General features: G+C 43.5%; 1 protein-coding gene across 1 annotated transcript in view; it reads right to left on the bottom strand.

Moving 5' to 3' along the window:
• LOC133345638 (janus kinase and microtubule-interacting protein 3-like) overlaps positions 1-22,101 on the bottom strand; it is a 245,526-nt gene that overhangs the window by 134,798 nt on the left and 88,627 nt on the right. Inside the window, 1 exon segment of the mRNA XM_061556581.1 lies at positions 1,869-2,183. Within this exon segment, the coding sequence (XP_061412565.1) occupies positions 1,869-2,183 (315 nt within the window).

Genomic DNA, 22,101 nt, shown 5'->3' on the forward strand with positions numbered 1-22,101 from the left:
GGCTACTGCCTTTACCTTTGCCAGAAAGGGTAACACGTATTTTTTTTCATCATTTTGGATACGGACAAAAAGGTCCCAGAGTTATATAACTGCTCGACCCGTCGAAAAGTGCTCTGTCTGATACTTGAATTGTCTTTGTGCTGTCCTCTTAGGTTTTTTCGATAAAGTCACGTAGGTAAAAAATAAATAATAAAAATTAAACATTTAAATAATAGAATAATAGAAAAATATATATATCTATTTATAATTATATTTATAATTTTATTTCGATTATTATTTCTATTATTTTTTTTTATTATTTTTTTTTACCTACGTGACTTTACCGAAAAAACCTAAGAGTATGAATCCTTGCAGTCACGAAAACTTCAAATCAAAAATTTGTGCTGTCCACCTTTTGGCGTTCTCTGGTCTAACACTGGTGGTGAGACGAGGCCATGAAGAAGGATCTCTCTGGTGTAGGCCAATCAGCTTCAAACACAATGCATACATTATCAGAGCGTGTTTGTCTGCATGTTTTGCCACAATTATGCGTTGTTAATGCAGACTTGATGCCTTGTGTCAGGTATTTATTTGGTGTTTGAACATCTTAACACCTGTTTTATTGCCAGAAAGGGTAAAAACCTATTCTCATTTTTCATCCTTTACCTTGTCTTACATTTGAGCACACGATGGCTACACTTGCATTTGGAAGCGTTTCGTTAGAAAACAGCGAAGCTCAAGTGCGTGCATGCTTCATTTGTTGAAAGCGAAATTATGGCCAACTCCTAAAATAAGCATTAATTCAGCTCAAGTTAGTTAACAGATTGTTTTACATTTGTTGATTGGATTTGTAAAAAAACACAAAGTGTTCTCTTAATGGGCTGCTCCCTGCTGACGACTCGTCTGTTGTTCCCAAGCGCTGTGCATCTCCGATTAGTAGATTAGTAGTACGTGCGGTGCGAAAGAAGTTCAACGTACACACATACATGCCTACTTTTTGGAACGTGATTTTACATCGACTGGGTTTGCAGAGTTGAGACAGACATTATGGGCAGAACTCCTACGCTGAGCAGAGCATTCAAGTTGATTTAGTTCTAACCAGGCGAGAACTCAAAGAGACGGGGATAGTCTCAATTTGCCAGAGATACCTGGGGCAATAGTCTGCCAGGAGGGGGTGATGATTGCTTTGTGTACAGTCCAAATTGAGTAAAGTAAAAAGTGTGTCAAGGATGGTTCTGGAAGATTACATCACTGTTCGTTCTGGCAACAAGCATCCCTTATAAATTACTGCTTCACTCCATGTCAACTACTATCTATATATGTGCAACATTAAATAACATCAGTGGAGCTAACCTAGGACAAAATGTGAAATCCTAAATGTGAGGTTTTTTTTTCTTGGGACAAATCATTAGTGGCCGGGCTGAGATCAATCAAACGAGCAAGACAATCACCTGGTTTGATCCCAGGTGGCTTTGCCTGGATTTGAGACCTGGATCCTCAGTAGCCACAGCTGGGAGCTCCTCTAAAGGTAATTCACGCGTCCCCGGAGCGGAAAGCCACCTCCTTCCGGTGCACAAGTGCAGCCCCCGTGCGGTTTAACATCCCAGCTGCCTTCATCTCGTGCATTTGGCTGCCTGGCGAATTTCCAAATTAACATCGGGAAGGAAGAAGGGGAGAGAACAAAAACAACCGCCCTGGGATCATGAACCCGCTGGAATGGTGACGAATGGCTTCGCGATGGAAACTGCGACGTTCGCCCACCCGGGGGACCCCGTTGGGGCGCAGGGACGCGCGGGACGTGGAGACACTCGCCAAGATTTCACTGCCGCCGTTCTCTCCCGAGAGAGGAGGTGCCGCGAGAGATCGTGCGAGCGAGATCGACGTCTTACAGGGGGGCTGCCTCGCGCCTGCTCGCCGGCATCCCCTGCACCGTCGGCGGCCGACGGTTGCGCCTCCTTCCTGGGGCTAGCCAAACGAACCCCCGCGCGTCTGGAGGAGCCCTCCGACCCCTCAGCCTCTCTGGTCGCCGTGCCCAGCGCCGCCGCCGCCGATTGGGGCGGCGTTCCCGGCGACAGCGCCGCATCGTCTGCCGCCCGCCCGTCGCGCGGCTGAGTCTGCAATAAACGGCGAGCAGCCTCCACCTGAGCGCCCAGCTCTCTCTCCAGCTCACCCGCCGCTCGCTCCTTGGAGCGTAGCTCGTCCATCTATAGACACATGGGGGGGGGGTGGCATGGGATGGGGAGGGGTGGGACACGCGCGCGCCTTTACTGAGCCGGGAGACCTCGTCGCTCGGCTCGACGTCCGTCCTTGGAGAGAAGCAGCGTATTTTGAAACCACCAGGCAAGCACATTGGGATGTTTGCACGTCAGTAACGTGGCCACCCCCCACCCCCCTGAACGAATGTCGTTTGGAGACGATATGCGGTGCAGCAGGATTGAGGGAGTGTGATGAAACCTGGGGATGTCATTGGGTCGGCAAGGATTAAAACGTCACCCAGGACACCCTTCAAACGAGATATTTTCAATGGATTTTCGAGATCGAAAAATAATGATAATGCCTTACATTAATTTCCAGCAGCATTAAAATATATTTTTTTTATTCGAAGGCAGTGTTTATAAACAAAAGTTGTGCAGTAGTTTAGGCCGTGCTTGTACAACACGGTCAATTCAGCCGTCAGATTTACATCAAGTGTCAAAAAATATAGGGCCCACAAGGGCATCACGCCAAGGGTGACAGTGGAACTTTGTCAGAACAAGGAAATCTGCATGAGAATATTTAATACTGCAGGAATCCGATGAGCCGTGAAGCTCTCTTTCACAGATGTTCAGTTGGGGCGGGCCACATCAAGTTACAGTCGGGTTCGTGACTATATATATTTGCAGCAGTAAAGTGACTTTCACAGTTTTTGCACTAGTTTCGTACTCAACTGGAATTGTTCACCCTGCTGCCTCATAGTGCGTGCAACAGGCCTCGTCCCATCACCCACGAGGACCCCAGTTACACAAAATAGCCAATAGGGGGCAGCACTGCCAAAAGGTAAAATTAAATTACGGTACCGCATCACGTTGGCGTTTGGCCACGGTATTACTGCTGCACAGAACACCCGATTGGCGTGTTACTTTCCTGAAAGGGACAATTACAAAGAAACACCACAAAACTGCAGTCTATTTCGTTTTAATACAATCGCAACATCTGTCCTTGGTAATGGGAAACATTAAACACAGTTATGCAAACAAAAATGGCAATTTACCTGTTATATGTACACTCTCTGACTCATTAAAAATGAAGCCAGTGCATTATGGTTCGGGCTCAGTAAAACTGCACCAAGTAAAACCATAATGCACTGTGCGCATTCGTGCCGATACAATTCAAAGGCTCCGACTCTCTACAATCGTTGACGATTTGGCATGAGAATAAAATAGCGCATCCCGCTCAATTGCATTAGGGCATGGGCCAATTTTTGAAAGTGCAAAATTTACTGTCTTATTGCAATACAAATATAAAGACCATGTTTTTGTAAACGTGGTGGCAGCAAGCGATGCTTTTTGCAATTTGCACTTTTTCACCGTCAAAACCAAAAAATGTCACTTGTATTCTTGGTTCTTTCGGTAAAGTCAAAGGTGTGAAACCCCAACTGTGGTTTGCACACCTGATGATGATTGCTAGTGTTGCAATCGAAACGTCGTGAGAATTTTATTGTTTTATTTTTATTATTTTATTATTTCCCTTCTACGTGACTTTAGCGAAAGAACCAAGAATTTGAATCCCTGGTCACGAAAGCTTTAAATCGAAAAATGTCACTTGTGTTCAGCTTTCCCAGTTCTCCATTATAAACAAGTATTCTGATTCCAATAGTGCATGCAGCCTGCTCACTTTCTATACATTTGTGTGTAATTTATGAGGGAATGTCCCATCATTTAAATCGGGTGATGGAGTGCACAGGTAACATGGTTACGTGACACCTGTGTGATGATGTATTTTGGTTTTGGAATTATACGCCACGGTCCATAGGCCTCACGCTTACTGCATGCCATGGAAAAGCAATACAGGTATAACAAAGCAGAGAAATAACGATGTGTTTGACCACTGTCAGCCAATAGGGTAACATCGAGCTACTTGGCTCACGGCTGTGGGAATTAGCTTCAAACATAAAATATCGATGTAAATATTCCAGGTACTTTCTTTTAAACATAGATAAAAATTAACAATGATACACATTCACGTTGTTTAGTATGGTGTAAATAGTAACCTTTGTATACTGATGTATAATGCAATATAAATAAGGTCTAAATTGATATTACCTACATTTTAAACGTGGAAGTAAAATTAAAGATACTAAATTATCTGCTGGGGAAATTATAATTGAGTCTTCAATATTTATTTCAGGATATTCACTCTTGAACTGCGAGTTGAATAGTGGGCAAGTAATCATACCCCCACCGTGTTCCCACCAGTGATTCAACCATCTGCCAACCTTTTAATTAAAAAAAATAAATTTTGCCTGCCTGGTTTTGTCTTGTTTTTATCGTCTGTACTGATACACGTTTTATTTTGTTGTACACTGACAGCAAATTAGCCTAAACGTATATTTAGCATATCATTTGCATACTATTTACATCACTCATAGATTCATAAATGCACAATGCGCGCGGAGAGAGCCGAGCTTTTGCGAACACGCGATGACGCTGGATGCCATCTCCAGCAAAGCATCGTACCACGAAACTGGCAACGTTGTGCTTGGGCTCTTCAACATTCCTCCAGTTTGCTCAAAAACCAAATCATCGGATGCAATTGATACATTTGTCCCACGGTAGTGACGTCAAGATTTGATTGGCCCTGTCAGACGGTGGATGGTTATGGTAAAACCAAACGACATTTTACCTACACGACGATCTCACCCAGGGGTCGGAAACCTTGCGGCTCTTTAAGGAACTGATTCGTGACCGTTATTCACTAAGTTGCATTGCAACTCTTGAAATATTGAAAAAAAATGGCTCTTGTTATTTTGTTTGCCGACCTGCGATCTAACCCAAAATAAACTATTAAGCACAATTCAATGGATGTATTGTGAGTCTAGTGAACGCCTTTTGGAGCATTTTGGCATTGAAAGGAATACTGCATGCCATTCAAAATATCCATGCATATGTGGGATGAACATTCAAAATGCTACAAAAGCAGGCTTCTTATTGTACTTACAAAACTAAAATGTTTTATTTTTACCAAGCAAGGCCCACTGAGCTATATAGCCCTTATTCAGAAGCGACCTGACCAGAAATGATAGCACAACGAAGTGGCTTATCACGTGGATATTTACAGCAGCCAAACACTCTAAACGCATATTTTTAAATTGTGGAGGGAAAAACCAGAGGACCCGGAAAAAAAAAAACACACAACCACAGGGAACATGCAAACTCCAAATATACAGGCGTCAGGGTCAGTTTCGAACTCCTGTCCTGCTGTATACCAGGCGAGGGCGTTAACATCTCGCCACTACGGCGCCCCTGCTCCCTCCAGATGCACCATCGCCTTGCAGCTGTCATGCAAAGTCAAGCCTTCTGCTTTGTTCCACTTATAGTCCTTGCTCTTACAAATCCCCAAAATAATGGAGGGTATTCACAACACACAGTAGGAACATGCACAACATGCAACTTTTTTTTGCTGCATCGCAGGGTGCAGCAGAAATTTGCCCACACGAGTAGTGACGTCAAGTTGCGTGCAAATTTGATTGCCGCGTGTTCCACGGCAAAAAAAACAAACTTGTTAGAGCAGGTGAGAATTTGGTTCCACGCAAATGTGAACTTTTATAGAGAGAGAGAAAAGAAAAATATCTATCAGAAAAGAGAGGATACAAAGCCAGCGTAAGAGACCAGAGTCAGTTGAACACGGAGGCTTTCACAACAAACTAAGGACAACAAACTAAGCAACAGGAAAACAATTCCAATGTATGTCGATTTACTGTGTCTAACCCATCCGATAACTCCATATTCTAAAATTAACATGATCCACTGTAATTTATATTACCACATTAACCCCCCTCTGGTCGTCGCACCTGACCGGCTCACGGTGATGACATCACCATTGCTCTATTTAAGACCGCACCAAGAAGACTTTTTCACAATTCTGGCAAATCGCCTGATGAAGCTGACTGTTGTAATCACCAGCGAAACGTCACAGTATTCAAATCGTAAATGATGTGTGGGTTTACTCCTCAACACACCGGTGTGCTGAAGTAGTAACTAATTGGCACGTTTTGTTTACGTGACAAACCTTACTAATTGGCTGTGTCGGGTGGTGGTGGGTGAGCGACACGTTTATATTTACGCGATCTCACCTAAAACAAACCCATAATTGCAGTGTACGTTGGCCACGTGATACAGTTGACCGTAACAAGTTGATGGCAATTATAACTGCCCTCACAATGCAGCTCGATCCATTAAACATTCCAAACTATAATTTAAGATGTTTGCTGAGTCTAATAAAACAGGACTTCTGAAATGGTTTAATATTTATAGTCGAATGCATTCTCGCAAAAAATATCCTAGAAAGAAAAAGATACGTCTGCAAAGGCCAACCTATCTCTCCCTGATCATAGGTGATTATCTCTGCATCTTTTACCTGTGCCCTGCTGATTCAAATGAAATGTAAAAATGTTATTCTCTACAGTAAACGTTATATCCATAGAGCATAATTTTGAATATAGGCACCATCTCAATTCACACACTTTAGTCAGCAAAGAGGAATCAGGTATTTAAAATATGCAGCATCTCAATTCACACACTTTAGTCAGCAAAGAGGTATCTGTATTGCTCGAGTAAAGTTTTCATCTGCTTTTGAAATTCACAGTCAACCACGCATACAGCGTTGTTTAGAGATGCAAATGCCAGATTTAAATTCTGATGCCCATTATTACATGATGCACAATGATCGTTGTCAGTAATAACCTGCATTCCATGGGAGACATTGCTTTTTTTTCGAGAGTTTCAGAAACCGAGAATCAACATCTCTTCAATTATATTCCCGTATAGCGTCATGCACACGTGACTCTTTGATGTCGTAAAATCTGATGCAGCCGTCCCAAACAGTTTGCATTTTCAATTTGAATCTCACCTTCATGCCGTCAGCCATCAGAAGCCCCCCTTGTTCAAACACCACACTTCAACGTATTCATAGTATCTTGTACGATGTTCAAAAGTTAGATTTGACACATTCCATTGAATAGTTTCACTGCCTAATTCGTGTTTTCGCTGGTGATTGTATTTACATGTACGTTGAATTGCAGCACGTAGTCACACATGTCACAGTAATATTACTAATGTATTGGTCGCTGTTTGGCTGCCCCTATAGTCGAAGCACTTTTCTCAGCCGGTGTATTACATGTTCAAATCACACTCAGCGTCCACTCAGCTCATCATCTCTCTGAGGCAGAAAACATTAGTACTACCACTTTATGGGAAGTCAACAGCAGTGGCTTGAGCAAATAATTATAGCCACAACGCCACAATGTGGAATAGCTGAATACTTAAAGGGGATGAATGATGCCTCATCATTGATATCGGCATGGAGATGCTGCCACCTCATGACTTGATCATATTATCAGTAACGTCATAGATTACAATATTCAAATATTTATTATTCAAATACTTTAACTCTTTTACATTTTGAAATGCTATTTTAACAACATGTCTTCACTCAAATGGATTATTGCTTGCTTTCTGTCGCTACCAAAGGGAAAAAAACTGTTATGAAATTGGGGAATACATTTATTTAAATTAGGAAAATAAGGATTTATTCAACATTTTGATCACAAACCCAAGTTGACAACGTAGCAGGATTTCAAAAGGGTGTTGAGTCACGAATAATCGACTTAAAGCTTTCGTGACTGCAGGAATTCATATTCTTTGGGTCTTTCGGTAAAGTCACGGAGATGGTTCAAAGAAAATAACCAAAAACTACGACGTTTCGATCACAACACAAGCGATTATCGTCAGGAGGAAAGAGGGTTGGCTCTTTCCTCCTGATGACCACCTACGTGACTTTACCAAAAGACCCAAAGAATATCACGAATAATTATTTTCAAATTAATATTTTCCGCAATTTCTTTGTTTACCCGGAAAAGCCTCTCACTCGTTTTCAAGAAACGTCCCCCAAGAATGCCTTGCTCGTGTTATTTGGTCACTTCCTCTTTGAACGCAATTGGTAACTGGCAGGAAACCACTGTGCATGGAGAAAATCAACTCTTTTGAGGGCGCGACCCTGAAATTTTGGCACAGATTGACACCGTAACGTCTGCAACAGGCCCACTCTTTTTTCCCAACAGGTGGATGTCTCCAATCAGACTTCATCTCTGTGTGTGTGTGAGCGACCAAGGTGTCTTCGCGCTGCAGACTACAACAATTTGCTACTTACACACAGCGGATCAAAAAATAACGTGAATAAAAACACCCTTCTGAACCGTAACACACACCCAACTCGAAAGCGAATGTAGAAATGTATGAAATACTGAGTTTTGCAAAAATGTAAACGCGTAGTTTCTTGGTAGCATGAGATATCATGTAGGTGACAGTGACAGATTAAAACACAGGAAGGTGACTTGCCTGCCACTAATAAAAATGTAGAACAGTTGACCAACCGTAGAACGCCATCATGATTGGGAACGAATAAAATAAAGCTCTCCATAATTTAGGTCGTAAAATGTTGGACCCACAAAATGTCACTTTTATGGGCACTCTACCACATCCTGTTCAGTGACAAGTGATAAAAGATCAAGATGTTCTCTGCATTGACTCATAGCCATTACGAACAGGAACCCAGCCAAATTATTTTACCCTGCCATGAAATGGCATGACCCCAAGTCCACCCGTCGCCAAAAACCCAGTGGTATTAAAACATCTGAATAATCTTCCCGCCTTCCTTCAGAAAAAAACATGAAATTGCATTCTCCATACACAAAAAAGTGTATCCAATGGAATGATGCCCATTTCCTGCGGCAATCTTCACAAAGGAAATGCAAAGTGACAGAGGTCACAGGTTTTCCTGTAATTACCAGCGTTGTGGAATCATTATCATCCAAACCCATGCACGTATTTTTTTTACTAACAAGCTGTTGGCTGCATAGTGCAGATAATGGCCAGAGCCATCTTTAAATATCACAACAGACAGCCACACAGAGGGACTGATAACGATGTCACGTGTGCATGGACATCCTGGGGAACGCAAACACACGTCAAGACAAGTGGAATTCACGTGAACAAAGGCAGGACAGAAACACTCTGACATGCCACAATCAAACGCCATGTTCTGTGTGACCGCCACTGGTGACGCAGATTCACATTCAGCAGCTTCCACTGTCTCTAAAAAATACCAACTGAGAGTGTCAATTAAAGGGCAATGATGGTTACATAATTCAGCATTTTGTTCACGTGGAATGCACAGGAGACGAAGAGGGCATTTAGCAGCATCGCCACGGTGACCCATAGCACATTTACAAATGTCACACGTATTTATGACCGGGCCAAGGTAAGGCACCCACATTTGTAAATATAACCACACCCAGAGCATCACAGAACATTCCTACAAACAATGCATAGACAGTACAATTGGGTGACAATGAAAAACTTCAGGTTAATGGACACATAGCAGCACAGATTATTTTTTCAACAAGGTACATGCTACCTAATAATGTTTACAAGCTGCATGCTGCCGAATGTACATTGATCTCCGATTCATGAGTAATTGTGAAAAATATACAAAATCATGCATAGGGAAAAATGAAATACTTGCAATAAATACTGAAAGGAGTGTTCATTTTATAGATGATCAGAATTTGACAAATAATGATATATATGAGTAAAGTTTAGGTCAAATCAAGTCTAAAACTGCAATTGCCAATTGTTTATTAACATTTCGATTTAAAGCTTTCGTGACTGCAGGGATTCATCTTCTTGGTTCTTTCGGTAAAGTCACGTAGAAGGGAAGTAATAAAATAATAAAAATACAAAATAATAAAATCATTATCACGACGTTTCGGCCACAATGCAAGCAGCCGTCCTCAGGTGAAGACCAGGTCTGTCGGGGAGACAGCGACATTCAGACAGCATCATTCAGATGCTGTCTCCCCGACAGACCTGGTCTTCACCTGAGGATGGCTGCTTGCGTTGTGGCCGAAACGTCGTGATAATTATTTTATTATGTTTTATTTTTATTATTTTATTATTTTCCTTCTACGTAACTTTACCGAAAGAACCAAGAAGATGTTTATTAACATTCACTCTCTAAGGTCTGGGTGTATTTCATAGAAAAAACAATAATTAACAAGGTTTGTTCACCACCATCAAGGTCAATCCACTGCTGGCTGAAAGCCTCGCTGGGACCGCCACCACCGCCGCCATCGTCTACGGCATACGGCCTTGCGATATGACGGCCGATGCACAAGTCCTGATTTCATCGCGTTCCATTCCTTGGCTGCCACTCTGCCAATTATTTATCTTGAGACCATCGGCCATCATCCCGTCTCTTGACACGTCCTGTCCATGCCCACCTTTATTTACGCTTGTAATTTTTCTCAATAATCGCTGTGTGGTTTCTAATCCATGTTGAAAAAAAAAATTACAAGAATACATTTCTCTCTGGGTTTTTTATAGACTGACCAAAATAAGCAACAGATATTGCCGATTTAAAAGCAGAAATTCTTGCTCAATTATGACATTTTCATTCCGTAACTTTTGCTAAATAAATAATTGCATACTCGTTTGAAGGAACGTTAACTTTAGATAAAACATAGCCAACCGTGCTAATCGGAGGTGCGGGGATGATGGAGTGGCAGTCACAGGATGGAATGTGTGTGCGAGGATGTCCACCAAGGAGACTGAGAAGGAGTGACAGACAGAGGCTTCAGTGTGTACAAGAGGATATACACAATGGGAGTTGGAGTGATGAAATCAGCTCATGTCCAGGATCATGAGAGATGGCAGCAGCTTGGGAAGGCTTTTGTCCTGCAGTGGATTGACCATGGCCGATGACAATGAACTTTTCATGCTCATATTATACCAAATGGATCCATGTATTGTCTCGTCGTGACATGTTAATCAAACTTATTTAAACGTGCTCTGTGCATTGTTTTATTTGGCTAAGCACATATTTTGTTACTTGTGAATAATATTTGTTTTTATTTTTTCAAAGCGTAAGAATGCCTAAACCCACAGCTAACCATCCTAATTTATCAATCTAAAACACACAAACATACAAAAACATTCCTTCTGAGGCAAAACTTACTTGTGTGCACCTCCTGAAGGTTTTTGTACTGGGTGCATTGCTGAATATTGCCAGCTGAAAATGAAAAACATACACGCTGGTGAAAATGTTCATCAGCCAATCCAATACAATCCCATACGACAAAACAACATGAACAATAGCGTAGATTGCTCTAACACAAAACGGCATTTTTCATTGTCTCTCTTAGGTGTTAAATTATCTTTTACCTGAATTATGCTACAACAATGATGGCCTGGTGTGGAGAAAACCCGTCATGGAATCAGAGGAATACATGGAGTCAGGGTCCACAATTATACAAAACCACCAACCCAATCGGCCGCTCTCAATATCACATGCGAGGTTCCAATACCAACTGCCACCGATGTTATTATGCACCTGGGATAGGGATCGAACCGATGTGAATGAGGTGGAAATTGAAACTGTTACTTGGAGTGAGAGTATTCAGGGAAGGAGATAAAATCTCATCAAAATCCTAGGTGGTGGTATTAGAACATTTTCTCCAGGTAACGGATTAGAGAAATAAAGGCACACAAATGAATGGACAGTCGATTAACATATCTGAGGTTTTCTCACGAAAGTCATTATAACAACATCGATGGAAATGAATAACAGGAATTGATTGAATAACTTGTATTGAGTCTTAATAGAGATTCTTACAGCTTACGATATATGCATTGAACCGCGTTTGTAGAAATCGACGCTTTTCTTTTCCTGCAATTTGTGCGTAAAGATTTCACGCGACCCTGCTGCAACTACAGGCCACTACATTAACCTCGCTGTAAAAAGGAAAAAAACCCCATGATTCTTGAATCGAGCTGCGATCTGAAACCCCGACACCGATTGAATTGCAAAGGGGAAGCAAATCACGAAAACCTCCGCTCGATGGCACAACGCTGGTGAACGTGGCTTTCCGCATGTCAACAATCTGATATGACACATCTCGAAATGCAAGAAGACTCTCCTCTTATCCGCGGTGGGTCCAATGACACGGATGCTATTTTCCCCGCGGGGCTATCTGCAATTTCACCTCATTTATTTGTGGAGAGGGAGGGGGGGTAATCAAGGATAATAGGAAGAATAGGGTCACGGATAATAGTTATCGGGGATCCACATGCTCCGTGGATGATAGGAATATTGGAAAAATTGTCCAGTATTGTCCTTTGCAAGGTATGCCAAGTTGGTTCTAGATTTGAAGCTTTCGTGACTGCAAGGATTCATACTCTTAGGTTTTTTCGGTAAAGTCACGCAGGTAAAAAAATAATAATAATAAAATAAATAACTCTGGCTGTGACGGTCCCACCTGAAGACGGAGACTTGTGTTGCCTCCGAAACGTCGTGATTTAATTTATTTATTTTCATTTATGATTAAAAAAAAATTATGATTCATTTTTTTTACCTACGTGACTTTACCGAAAATACCTAAGAGTATGCCAAGTTGGGTTGCAAATTATATTTCCAATTATTTTTTGATAGCCATTGGTGACCAGGCTGAATCCATTATATATGCAGCACCCGACATCCTTGCTTGATCGCACACAGACGGCCACTCACATTCACAGGCAGGGGGTCTCAGTGGGGGCCGGCTCAGTGCTCCAACATGACCATGAGCCCACATTTTACACCTGGACTCTTCACAGAAAGCCCATTCACAAAAATCCCATGAATAGTAATAATAATACAATTAATATATGTTCAGTTAGCAGGAAATAATTGTGGAAAGAATGTAATTATAGTTATGAGCCTCCTCTGTGATACGTGCAGTAAACAGTGCTAATAAAGGCATTTCACGGTGTAAACAGAATTAACATTTTCGACACCTATTGCTATAACGATTAAAAAGAGATTGTTGCAAATTTAGACACCAGTGAATTGACCTGCTCTGCAATGGTCCATCACTTGACCTCCCTCACCTGCCCCACCAATGGAGTACTAATGTGCACGTTACAACGATTACCGTGACATCTACGATGCAGCTAAAATGCTTTCAGCACCGTTGCTGCTCAGACTATATATTCCAGTGCCAGTTAACTGTTTGACCTGCAAACTCTCCTTCTCGGCATTTGAGAAGTGATTGTGTTCTCCAACCCATCTAGACGCTCATTAAAAGGACTACAATTAATTTTCCTGGCTGGTTGGTGGAAAAGCAATTAACACACCCTGCATTAATTGTACACGTGGAGCCTACGGGAGCCATGGGCGAATTTAATTGGCCCCTCTTTGGAGAGAAAACGGGGAGTGAGTTACCACACCACACATTAACAGTCTACGTTGTAATGAACGATAGTGTCTTTTGTTAAAATTTAATTCGAACAGAGGCAGGCGTAGAAGGCAATCGAAAAGCTTAGAGTGAGGAAATATGAAAATGGAATCTCGCCTAGAGACGTGGCATTCTCCTCATGTGCCATACTGGCATCTTATTCTTGGTTCTTTCAGTAAAGTCACGTAGAAGGGAAATAATAAAATAATAAAAATAAAACAATAAAATTCTCGCCACGTTTATATGAATCCCTGCAGTCACGAAAGCTTTCAATCGAAAAATACTGTCATCTATTACAGAGTTGTTCGTGCGTTTTTTAACAGGGGGTGTAACGGTGGCGAGGTGTTAACTCCCTCACCTGGTATTCAGGAGGTCGTGGGTTCGATCCCGACCATCACGCCTGTATATTTGGAGTTTACATGTTCTCCCTGTAGTTGCGTGGATTTTTTTCTCTGGGTCCTCCGGTTTTTCTCTTCACATTTAGAAACACACGTTTAGAGTCTTTGGCTCGTATACATTTCCACTTGATAAGCAACTTCGTTGAGCTATTATTTGTGGCCAGGTCGCTTCTGAAAAAGAGCTGTATAGCTCAATGGGCCTTACCTGGTAAAATAAAATAAAATTCGTTTTTATAGTATTACCAGTAACCAATTTGGGGGGGGGGGGGGGGTGGAAACTGTTACTGGTTTTCTGCACGTATAGAAATTCCAAAAGGAATAAACATGGTGGCGTGTGTCCACCTGCAGTGTAACAGCGTAACTTACCGGGCCTTGCTATCCAGTTGGCAAAGAGTTATTTATTCCATCTCCCAGCACAAATGAATCACACAATACCTCGCTGATCCTCATCAGGGGGCATAAACCATCACGCGAAACTCCAGCCGTTCACGCAGCAGCTTTTGGCTAGCCGTCGAACAAAGACGGGCACTACATTGCGCGCTTTCAGATGCGCTTTTACGGCAGTCTCGAATGCTTTTCCTTCCGATATTAGGAAGCCACTGGAGCTATGCACTTTTAAAACAACTAGATTGAACACTAACTTCTTTAGAACTGCTTTTTTGTGGTTAAATTGTTTTCCTTCCCCCTCACCTCCGATTAGCACGGTTGGCTACGTATGATGCGAAAGAATTTCAACATACATACAAGTTGACCTCTATTGAACTATCTAGAGTAGGCTTGCTTTCATGGGATTAAGGATAGAGAAGGGTCACGCGGTTGCAGTCACGTGCAAAGTCAATTCGACCAGTAAAATGCAAAGTCAAAAACCTGCATCCTGAAATTGAACATTAACCTCCATCATTACATTGCACGGTTTGAACACTGCTCACGCTATGACGGGCATTTACACGCCGTGCTGTGTTCAGGCAAGTGTGTGTAGAGACCAGGATAAGCATGGTTTGTGGCGAGTCGTGTCCCAAATGATTCATTGCAGTCAGATGTCTCCATTCACCTCCGCAAAAGTGCCGCCCACAGGAATCAATGCAAATTATTTTCACACCAACTTTTAAAGGACAACTCTTGAAGTATCCTCCCAATTAAATTCAAGGTAGTTATGTGGTTTAAAAACTTTAAAGCAAGGGCCAATTGAGATTCCTCGGTAATCTATTTTACAAAAGGCACACGTTTCAGACAATTGTGCACCACGATAATTGTGTGCCTAATAATATACTTACATTAATTGCCACCCATATTCATTTGCCAGGGAGAAGTGGCACAGCGGTTAGCGCACTACACTTTGAACCCTGTAAACCTGAGTTTCATTCCGGGCTACAGCTATAACATCAGCGGCAGGTCATGTCTAAACCGGTCCTGGATGCCACCTTCACCAACATGCGTTATCCAGAATGGTGAAGTATGGTCAAATGACCCCCATGACCGACAAATCATTGGGAGGCTTTCGTCCAATCTTAGAATTAATGAAGGTGGTAAATTGTAATGTAATGTGTATCTGACGCAAGACCTATACATATCACGTGAGATCTATATCTGATGCTCGATCTGTACTCGACAATAAATATCGACCGGATGTTCTACCCGACGATAGGTCTATACCTGACATGAGATCCATTCCTAACTACAGCACGCTTGGAAATGGCTATAAAGGTTGCAATATCTTTACATCATCCTGATGACAGCGAAGCTACTGCATTCTAATGTCTGTTGCCATTACACCACACGCGTGTAATACCAGGTTTATACAAAATGTTTAAAGAAAAATGCTTTTCAAATAAATGGAAAAGGAGAAGAATTAAACCGTTTATGACGGTTATTTATTTCTTACTGATTTATTTCCTTCAATATTTCATATGGCACTCTGCCGTTGCAGTCTATTTACTTTACAGCTGCCAAATGGATTCCGTGCTCATTTATGTACGACACTATCATATGCTTGCACTGCAGAATTATGCATTAGCTTTACAGTACTTCGCGTGTAAAAGTGCAAACAAACTGGAGCGGAAGTGGAGATCCAATGCACGAAGGGAAACAACAAAGCAGTGACAACTATAGATGACGATAAATATTTTTTGCAAAATATTTATCGTTAAAACATAGAGGTGCGGGCCCCCCCCCCCCTCCATTTGCTCGCTCACGCCACTGCTGACGGAGGGGCCTCTACTCGGGGAAGATTTACAGAGCCCCTCAAAAGGGGTATTTGGCCTCCTCTTCGCCGATCGACTTTGGTGTGTGCACCTGTTTCGGGAGACCGATGGTGGCTCGGCACATGGCAGCCTCTAAACCAGCGCTGTTGAAGGCAGTGAGGCTTGGTGGATCGCCGAGCAAATGTTGTGAAACTCCCTTCCCGCGGGTGTCGAGCAGGTGCCATACCCTGGGCTCGCCAGGAGAAAGCAGTACAGCAAGTGGACTAATAGCCATCTGGTTTTCATGTGTACGGGGGATCGATGCTGCCCCTTTGCACGCCTTCTCTGTGTGCTCCGGTTTTCTCCCAGGTGTATAAATGCTCACCATTAATTTGCGAAAAACTTCTTGAAATAAAAACGCAACGCAAGACCCTCCGGGATAAAAAAAAGTCCTTAGACTCAGCAATAATTTCCTGGATAAGTGACCAAAACAAGTAATTAAACCGGTGGATTGCAAATCCAGTGCTAAACATTACACCATGGCAGCATTCATTCCTTCTATTTCTTATCACTTATTCCTCCTTTTTAATCAATATGTTCAGGTACAGCACCCAATCTCATAGAACGCAAGTTCAAATCCTGGTTGGCCATCGACTCAGCCCACGACCCCTCGAGGGTTCATCAAAATGAGTGCCTAGAAATTAAAATGAACAGTGGCCGTTAAATCATTGTAATGTGGAAATTACACCACGGGCTACCCATGAATACGAGACCCTCCAAATGGCTGTTCGACTTTGACGTGAACTTCCATTATGTTACACTGCACCTCAATTCTTACAGACAACACAATAGTGAAGACCGATTAATATGCAGGGATATCATCGTTACCAGCCGCGGGTCAATCGAGTGCTGGAGGAAGGATTCCCCAAGCGACCACCTTCTCCCATTACCTTGCGATGTTCTGATCCGATCAGAACGTGCACACACGCTGATTGAGTTGCTCCATCTCCTCTGGTGGGTGTGCTCTCAGGAGCTGTTACATTCCTTGGCTGCCACTCCGTCATCATTGGTAACCATGGGCCATCGTCCCTCCTCGCGATACGTGCTGCCCAAGCCCCACTAACCTGACCCAAAAGTTTAAATTACGTCATTATCCGGCGGTATTAAGAAAGTGTGAAAAGCAATACCCAATTCTCGAAATGTCCCAGCGATAAACGACGGGCAGTTTATATTTTTATTTCAAAACCTCCTCTGACCTTGAACCTGTTATGCCTCTGCATCCAACTCTTTTTAGGCTCAAATTTACTTATAAAGACAGCTACAGAACAACAAACTCGTGAATGTAATGGTACAGTGGTTGTCGGTGCACTTCCCTGTGAAAACCGAGTACCTGAGTTCGATTCCTGGACACGGCTAACATCAGTGGCAGGTGATATCTGAACTGGTCATTGGGTGCCTCTCCCCTTCGTCAACCCTGGCTGCCCAACACGGTGACGCACGGTCAAACGAGCTCCGTGACTGACGCAACATGGGTGGGCCTTCATACAGCAGCGGCCTTTTGACAAGAAGGCACGTTCAATTGTTATCGTCGGCTTGCAGTCGTGCAGAGCGCACGTGCCGCGCGATTGCGAGCGCAGCATCAAATCCCAACGATAACGCAACCGGCTGCCGTTTGCAGCCACTGTTCGCGAGCAGTGGCGCTCGCGTGAACGTGTGAACGTGGCACGCATAAACAATAATGCCTGTGACTTTAGCCTGGCAGACGGTCTCCCCGCGGGAGCAACGCACGGTGCAGTGTAAGAGCGCGTTTAGCGGCAGCTCCGAGCTAAGCACGGCCACTGACTCCTTGATAGATGCGCCCGGCTGCGACTCCCAGACGCTCGGGGGTTTGTTGAGCACAAAGCGAGCCCCCCGTGTTTTTATTTTTGCGTGTGTATGTGTGTTGTGTGTGGGATTTACAGCTCGCAGGGATGACTTTACACGCGAGATCCGTTACGTGCTTCGCACGCCTCAGCCAGAAATGCCTTACACGGGGGGGGGGGTGATTCTGCAGCGCTGTGCCAAGACTGAGTCACCGCTCGCTCCGCTGCGCCGATTCTGTCTCCATTGCAGCTAAAATCCTGCGGTGTGGGACCTGACTTGTGCACCTTCTTGTTGGTGTGGAAAAAGATTGGGACGCTACCGAAAGAGCGTCGCACTAAGCGTGGAAATCTCGCTCCCTCCCCCCCATCCCATGTAAATATCCGCGAGACGTGTACCACTTCACTCCTCTCACGAATGGATGAACGGTCTCCTAGCTTGACTCCTCTTCCGATTTGTATTGTGTTACTTTCTTTTTTGTAATATGAGCGCCCACATCCATCTGTTCCATCTATTCCAAAGATAATTTTGATAATGTTTTTTTGTTAACTGAAGCCCAGGTTAGCACAGTAAAAAAAAAACCAGCTTGCTCACAAAGTAATTGGTAGGCGTGTAATAAGACCATTATTTGGGTCGCAAGGATCTCCGTGAATAATTTATACACACGCGCTAGAGGCTAGCGGATCTGTTATCCTTCAAATAGGCTTCACGATGTTGCCTATATCGTGGCTTATTGGTTACATCTTGCTACTACTTGTGATTTACGCTTCAGTTTATATGACTTTATAATCTTTTTAACAATTTGGGCATACAATTCGAGTTTGAGACAGTGGCTACTCAACAGGGAATGGTCACTTTTTGGAAATGATGCCAAAAAGCGTACTATTTTCAACATCCACTTAGCAAAGACAAGATCATGCGCTCTTTTGTAATTCTTCACAAAAATTTCTAAAGCAACTGCAGAAATTAAAATATAACTAAACGTTTATTTTATTTATTTCACCAGGTAAGGTAGACTGAGTTATACAGATATAGAGCTTCTCTTTTCAGAAGTGACCTGGTCATCACAAATGATAGCTCAACGAAGTGGCTTATCGCGTGGAAATGTATAGCAGCCAAATACTCTAAACGCGTGTTGCTAAATGTGGAGGGGGGAAACCAGACGATCCATAGACAATTCAATGCGACCACAGGGAGAACATGCAACTTCAAATATACAGGCATAGTCGGGGTTGGGATTGAACCCACGACCTCCTGCATACCAGGCGAGGGAGTTAACATCTCGCCGCTGACTCAGAGCTGACATTTACAATGCCCACCTGTTGATGCTAAACAAGAACCCTCTGGATGGGCAAACGAACGGTAGAAGACCACGTTCCATGAATACTCGAGTGCAAGGCATGCACCATATACGTCAAAGTCTTCTGCTGCAGTTTCTCGACGAGCCCTGGGGGCATCTTTTGCTCAAGTCAAGAACCGTAATCATCCGACACTTCATGCCCATGCAGAACAAAAACCTCTTTGACCCCGCAACTTCTTGACAGCGAGTGCCACTGAAACGTCTCCCCCCCCCCCCCGCCCAGTGTGAACAAGCGTCTGCGTCACTGTAATTCAACAGCATGCACTGCATGGGACCACACAGGAGTGCACGATAATGCACCAAGAGCCTCAGCGACAAGCTGCGATTGTCCAGTCAATGGGAAGCTGCACAGGATTGTGGGTCTTTACCCATGATGCCCTGCTGCCTGAATTTGTTATTACACAGCAGCGTACATTTTCAATGCGATGTCATCAGTTGAGATTAGCAAGACAGTGCTGCGTTCCTTGTTGTATTTATTACCCACGTTAGGGGGTTTTTTTACCGATTTTTTGTCTCTTTCTGATGGTACAATTGCACCATCGGCTTCATGTCAGCAGATGAAACATCTATTTGGAACTCTCGCGGAACGGTACAGTGTGTTGGAGGAGAGTACAACACACTGAATTATTCGCACATTCGATTAGCACGATTGGCTACGTACGGTGCGAAAGAAGTTCAACATACATACGTGAATGGAGAGAGGTCACCAAACTACAGGTGATCTATTTCATCCACATACAAGTGGGTGAAATTCCCCAGGCAACCATTAACAGAGGAATGTGTATCGAATTGCAGTTAAACGAATATATATTTATTTACCGGAGCTGAAATGTAGCCAAATTAAGACAAAATCCCATGGGGAAAAAATCACGCTAAAATGTACCAGGTTTTCATACTCTTTGGTTCTTTCGGTAAAGTCACGTAGGTATAAAGTAAAATAAATCACGACGTTTCGGGCGCAACACAAGCTTTCCCACCTGATGACGGACGCTTGTGTTGCGCCCGAAACGTCGTGATTTATTTTATTTTATACCTACGTGACTTTACCGAAAGATTCCTGCAGTCACGAAAGCTTCAAATCAAGATTGTACCAGGTTTTGTTTTGGAAATCGTTCACTGGTCTAGTTTGGTTACGTGCGGCTGCTGCTCAGATCCACACCAAAGATCCCAGTAGTGCCAGCCACCTGACCAATTCAAATGTCCTGTGTAGCCATTGGGTATTAATTATATCGCAGACCTTCCGAAAGAGTCAAAAGAGAGATTGAGGAATTAAATTGACGTGGATGAATGCTGAAAAATGTTGCATTTGATGATGCCATTCTAGGGCAGTTGATTGATATTTTAATACGTCACTTGGTTATTTTCCACTCAGCCAATAGAGGTAATCTGTGCACTGCCACTGGGTAAATCTAGCATCTGGTGCCCCTTGAAACAAAGACAAAGATTACCTCCTAGGCTGGATACACTGCTGCTGTTCGGCACCACCACTTAGGCCAGTACAGCACACGAGGGGCTAGTGGGGCCAATACCACATATGGCAAAATTTGTCCACTTACTGCTCACATATTGTATTGTGGGGTGTATTAATCCACGGGAGGTTCATGCAAATTTCAGAGTTAATTTGCCCAACAGCATGTGAATCGCCTGGAATTGAACCTGATAATGAATCGCAAAGATTGCAATCATCAGCTTTTCACTGACACACAGTGATACCTACTATAATCACCTAGCGCTCGTGATGTCTCTCCACATCGACCATCCCCCCCTCATTAATATTCATGAGCTGGTGACGTCCTCCAAATGGACACCCCCCCCCACCCCTCATCATTAATAATCATGAGCGGGTGACGCCACTCAACATGAAGAACCCCCCTCTCATTAATAATCATGAGCAGGTGACGTCACTCCACATCGAACAAGCCCCCCTTATTAATAATCATGGACAGGTGACGTCCTCCAAATGGACTTCCCTCCACCATTAATAATCATGAGCAGGTGACGTCACTCCACATGGGGGGGCGAGGCGCCTCCTCCCCCCTCCTCGGCGTCAACTTACAACTCTCACTACAAAGGCAGAACCCTCACATCACGTGATCTCCGTAACGCTATTGAGACATCAAAGTAAAAAGGACGTCATGATGATATCCTTAAAATGAAAAAGGTCTGTGTCACCGTGGCCTTGCAAATTGCACAGGAATGGATGCAATGAATATCACGTCGCGGTCTGCTTCTCGCTTGCAAGTTTCAGATTTACTGCAATACACCCGTCCTTGGACGGGCAAAAGGCTAGTAAATACAATTGTAGTGACATAAAATTGGCCACTACGTAGCATAGCGCTGGCTGCTGTCAGGGAAGGGGATCTGCAGAGTGAAGCAGCCCTGACTGACAGCAGACCACGTAACAGACCCGAGAGGGATCTAGGGGAAAGGTTACGGAGGGGACATGTCGAGAGCCCGCTAGTAGGTTCTAGAAGGGGGGCGTGGCCAGGGCGAAGCGAGGCCACGCTTACAGGATAAAAGGGGACCCCGAGCGGGAGATCGGGGCTGTCGTTTGGGAGTGGGATCCCCTCGTCATCGTCGTCGCTGTTGAAGATCGTTGCCTTCGTCGCTGTCGTCGTCATTTGATAATTGCGCTGCTAGACGTAGTTGGCTGTCTTAGTTCAGCACCGTCAGTGTCAGATGGCTAGCGTTGTGTTGTAGGTTAGCAACCAGTGTAGAGTTGCGTTTATCTGAGAGACAGAGCGTTGTGTAACAGCAGAGAGTGAGTAACTGTGTGCTCGGTGTTTAATTAAAGAA

Source organism: Lethenteron reissneri, chromosome 22 (assembly GCF_015708825.2).
Source record: "Lethenteron reissneri isolate LAM-NWPU_2019-01 chromosome 22, ASM1570882v1, whole genome shotgun sequence".
NCBI classification, from domain to species: domain Eukaryota; kingdom Metazoa; phylum Chordata; class Hyperoartia; order Petromyzontiformes; family Petromyzontidae; genus Lethenteron; species Lethenteron reissneri.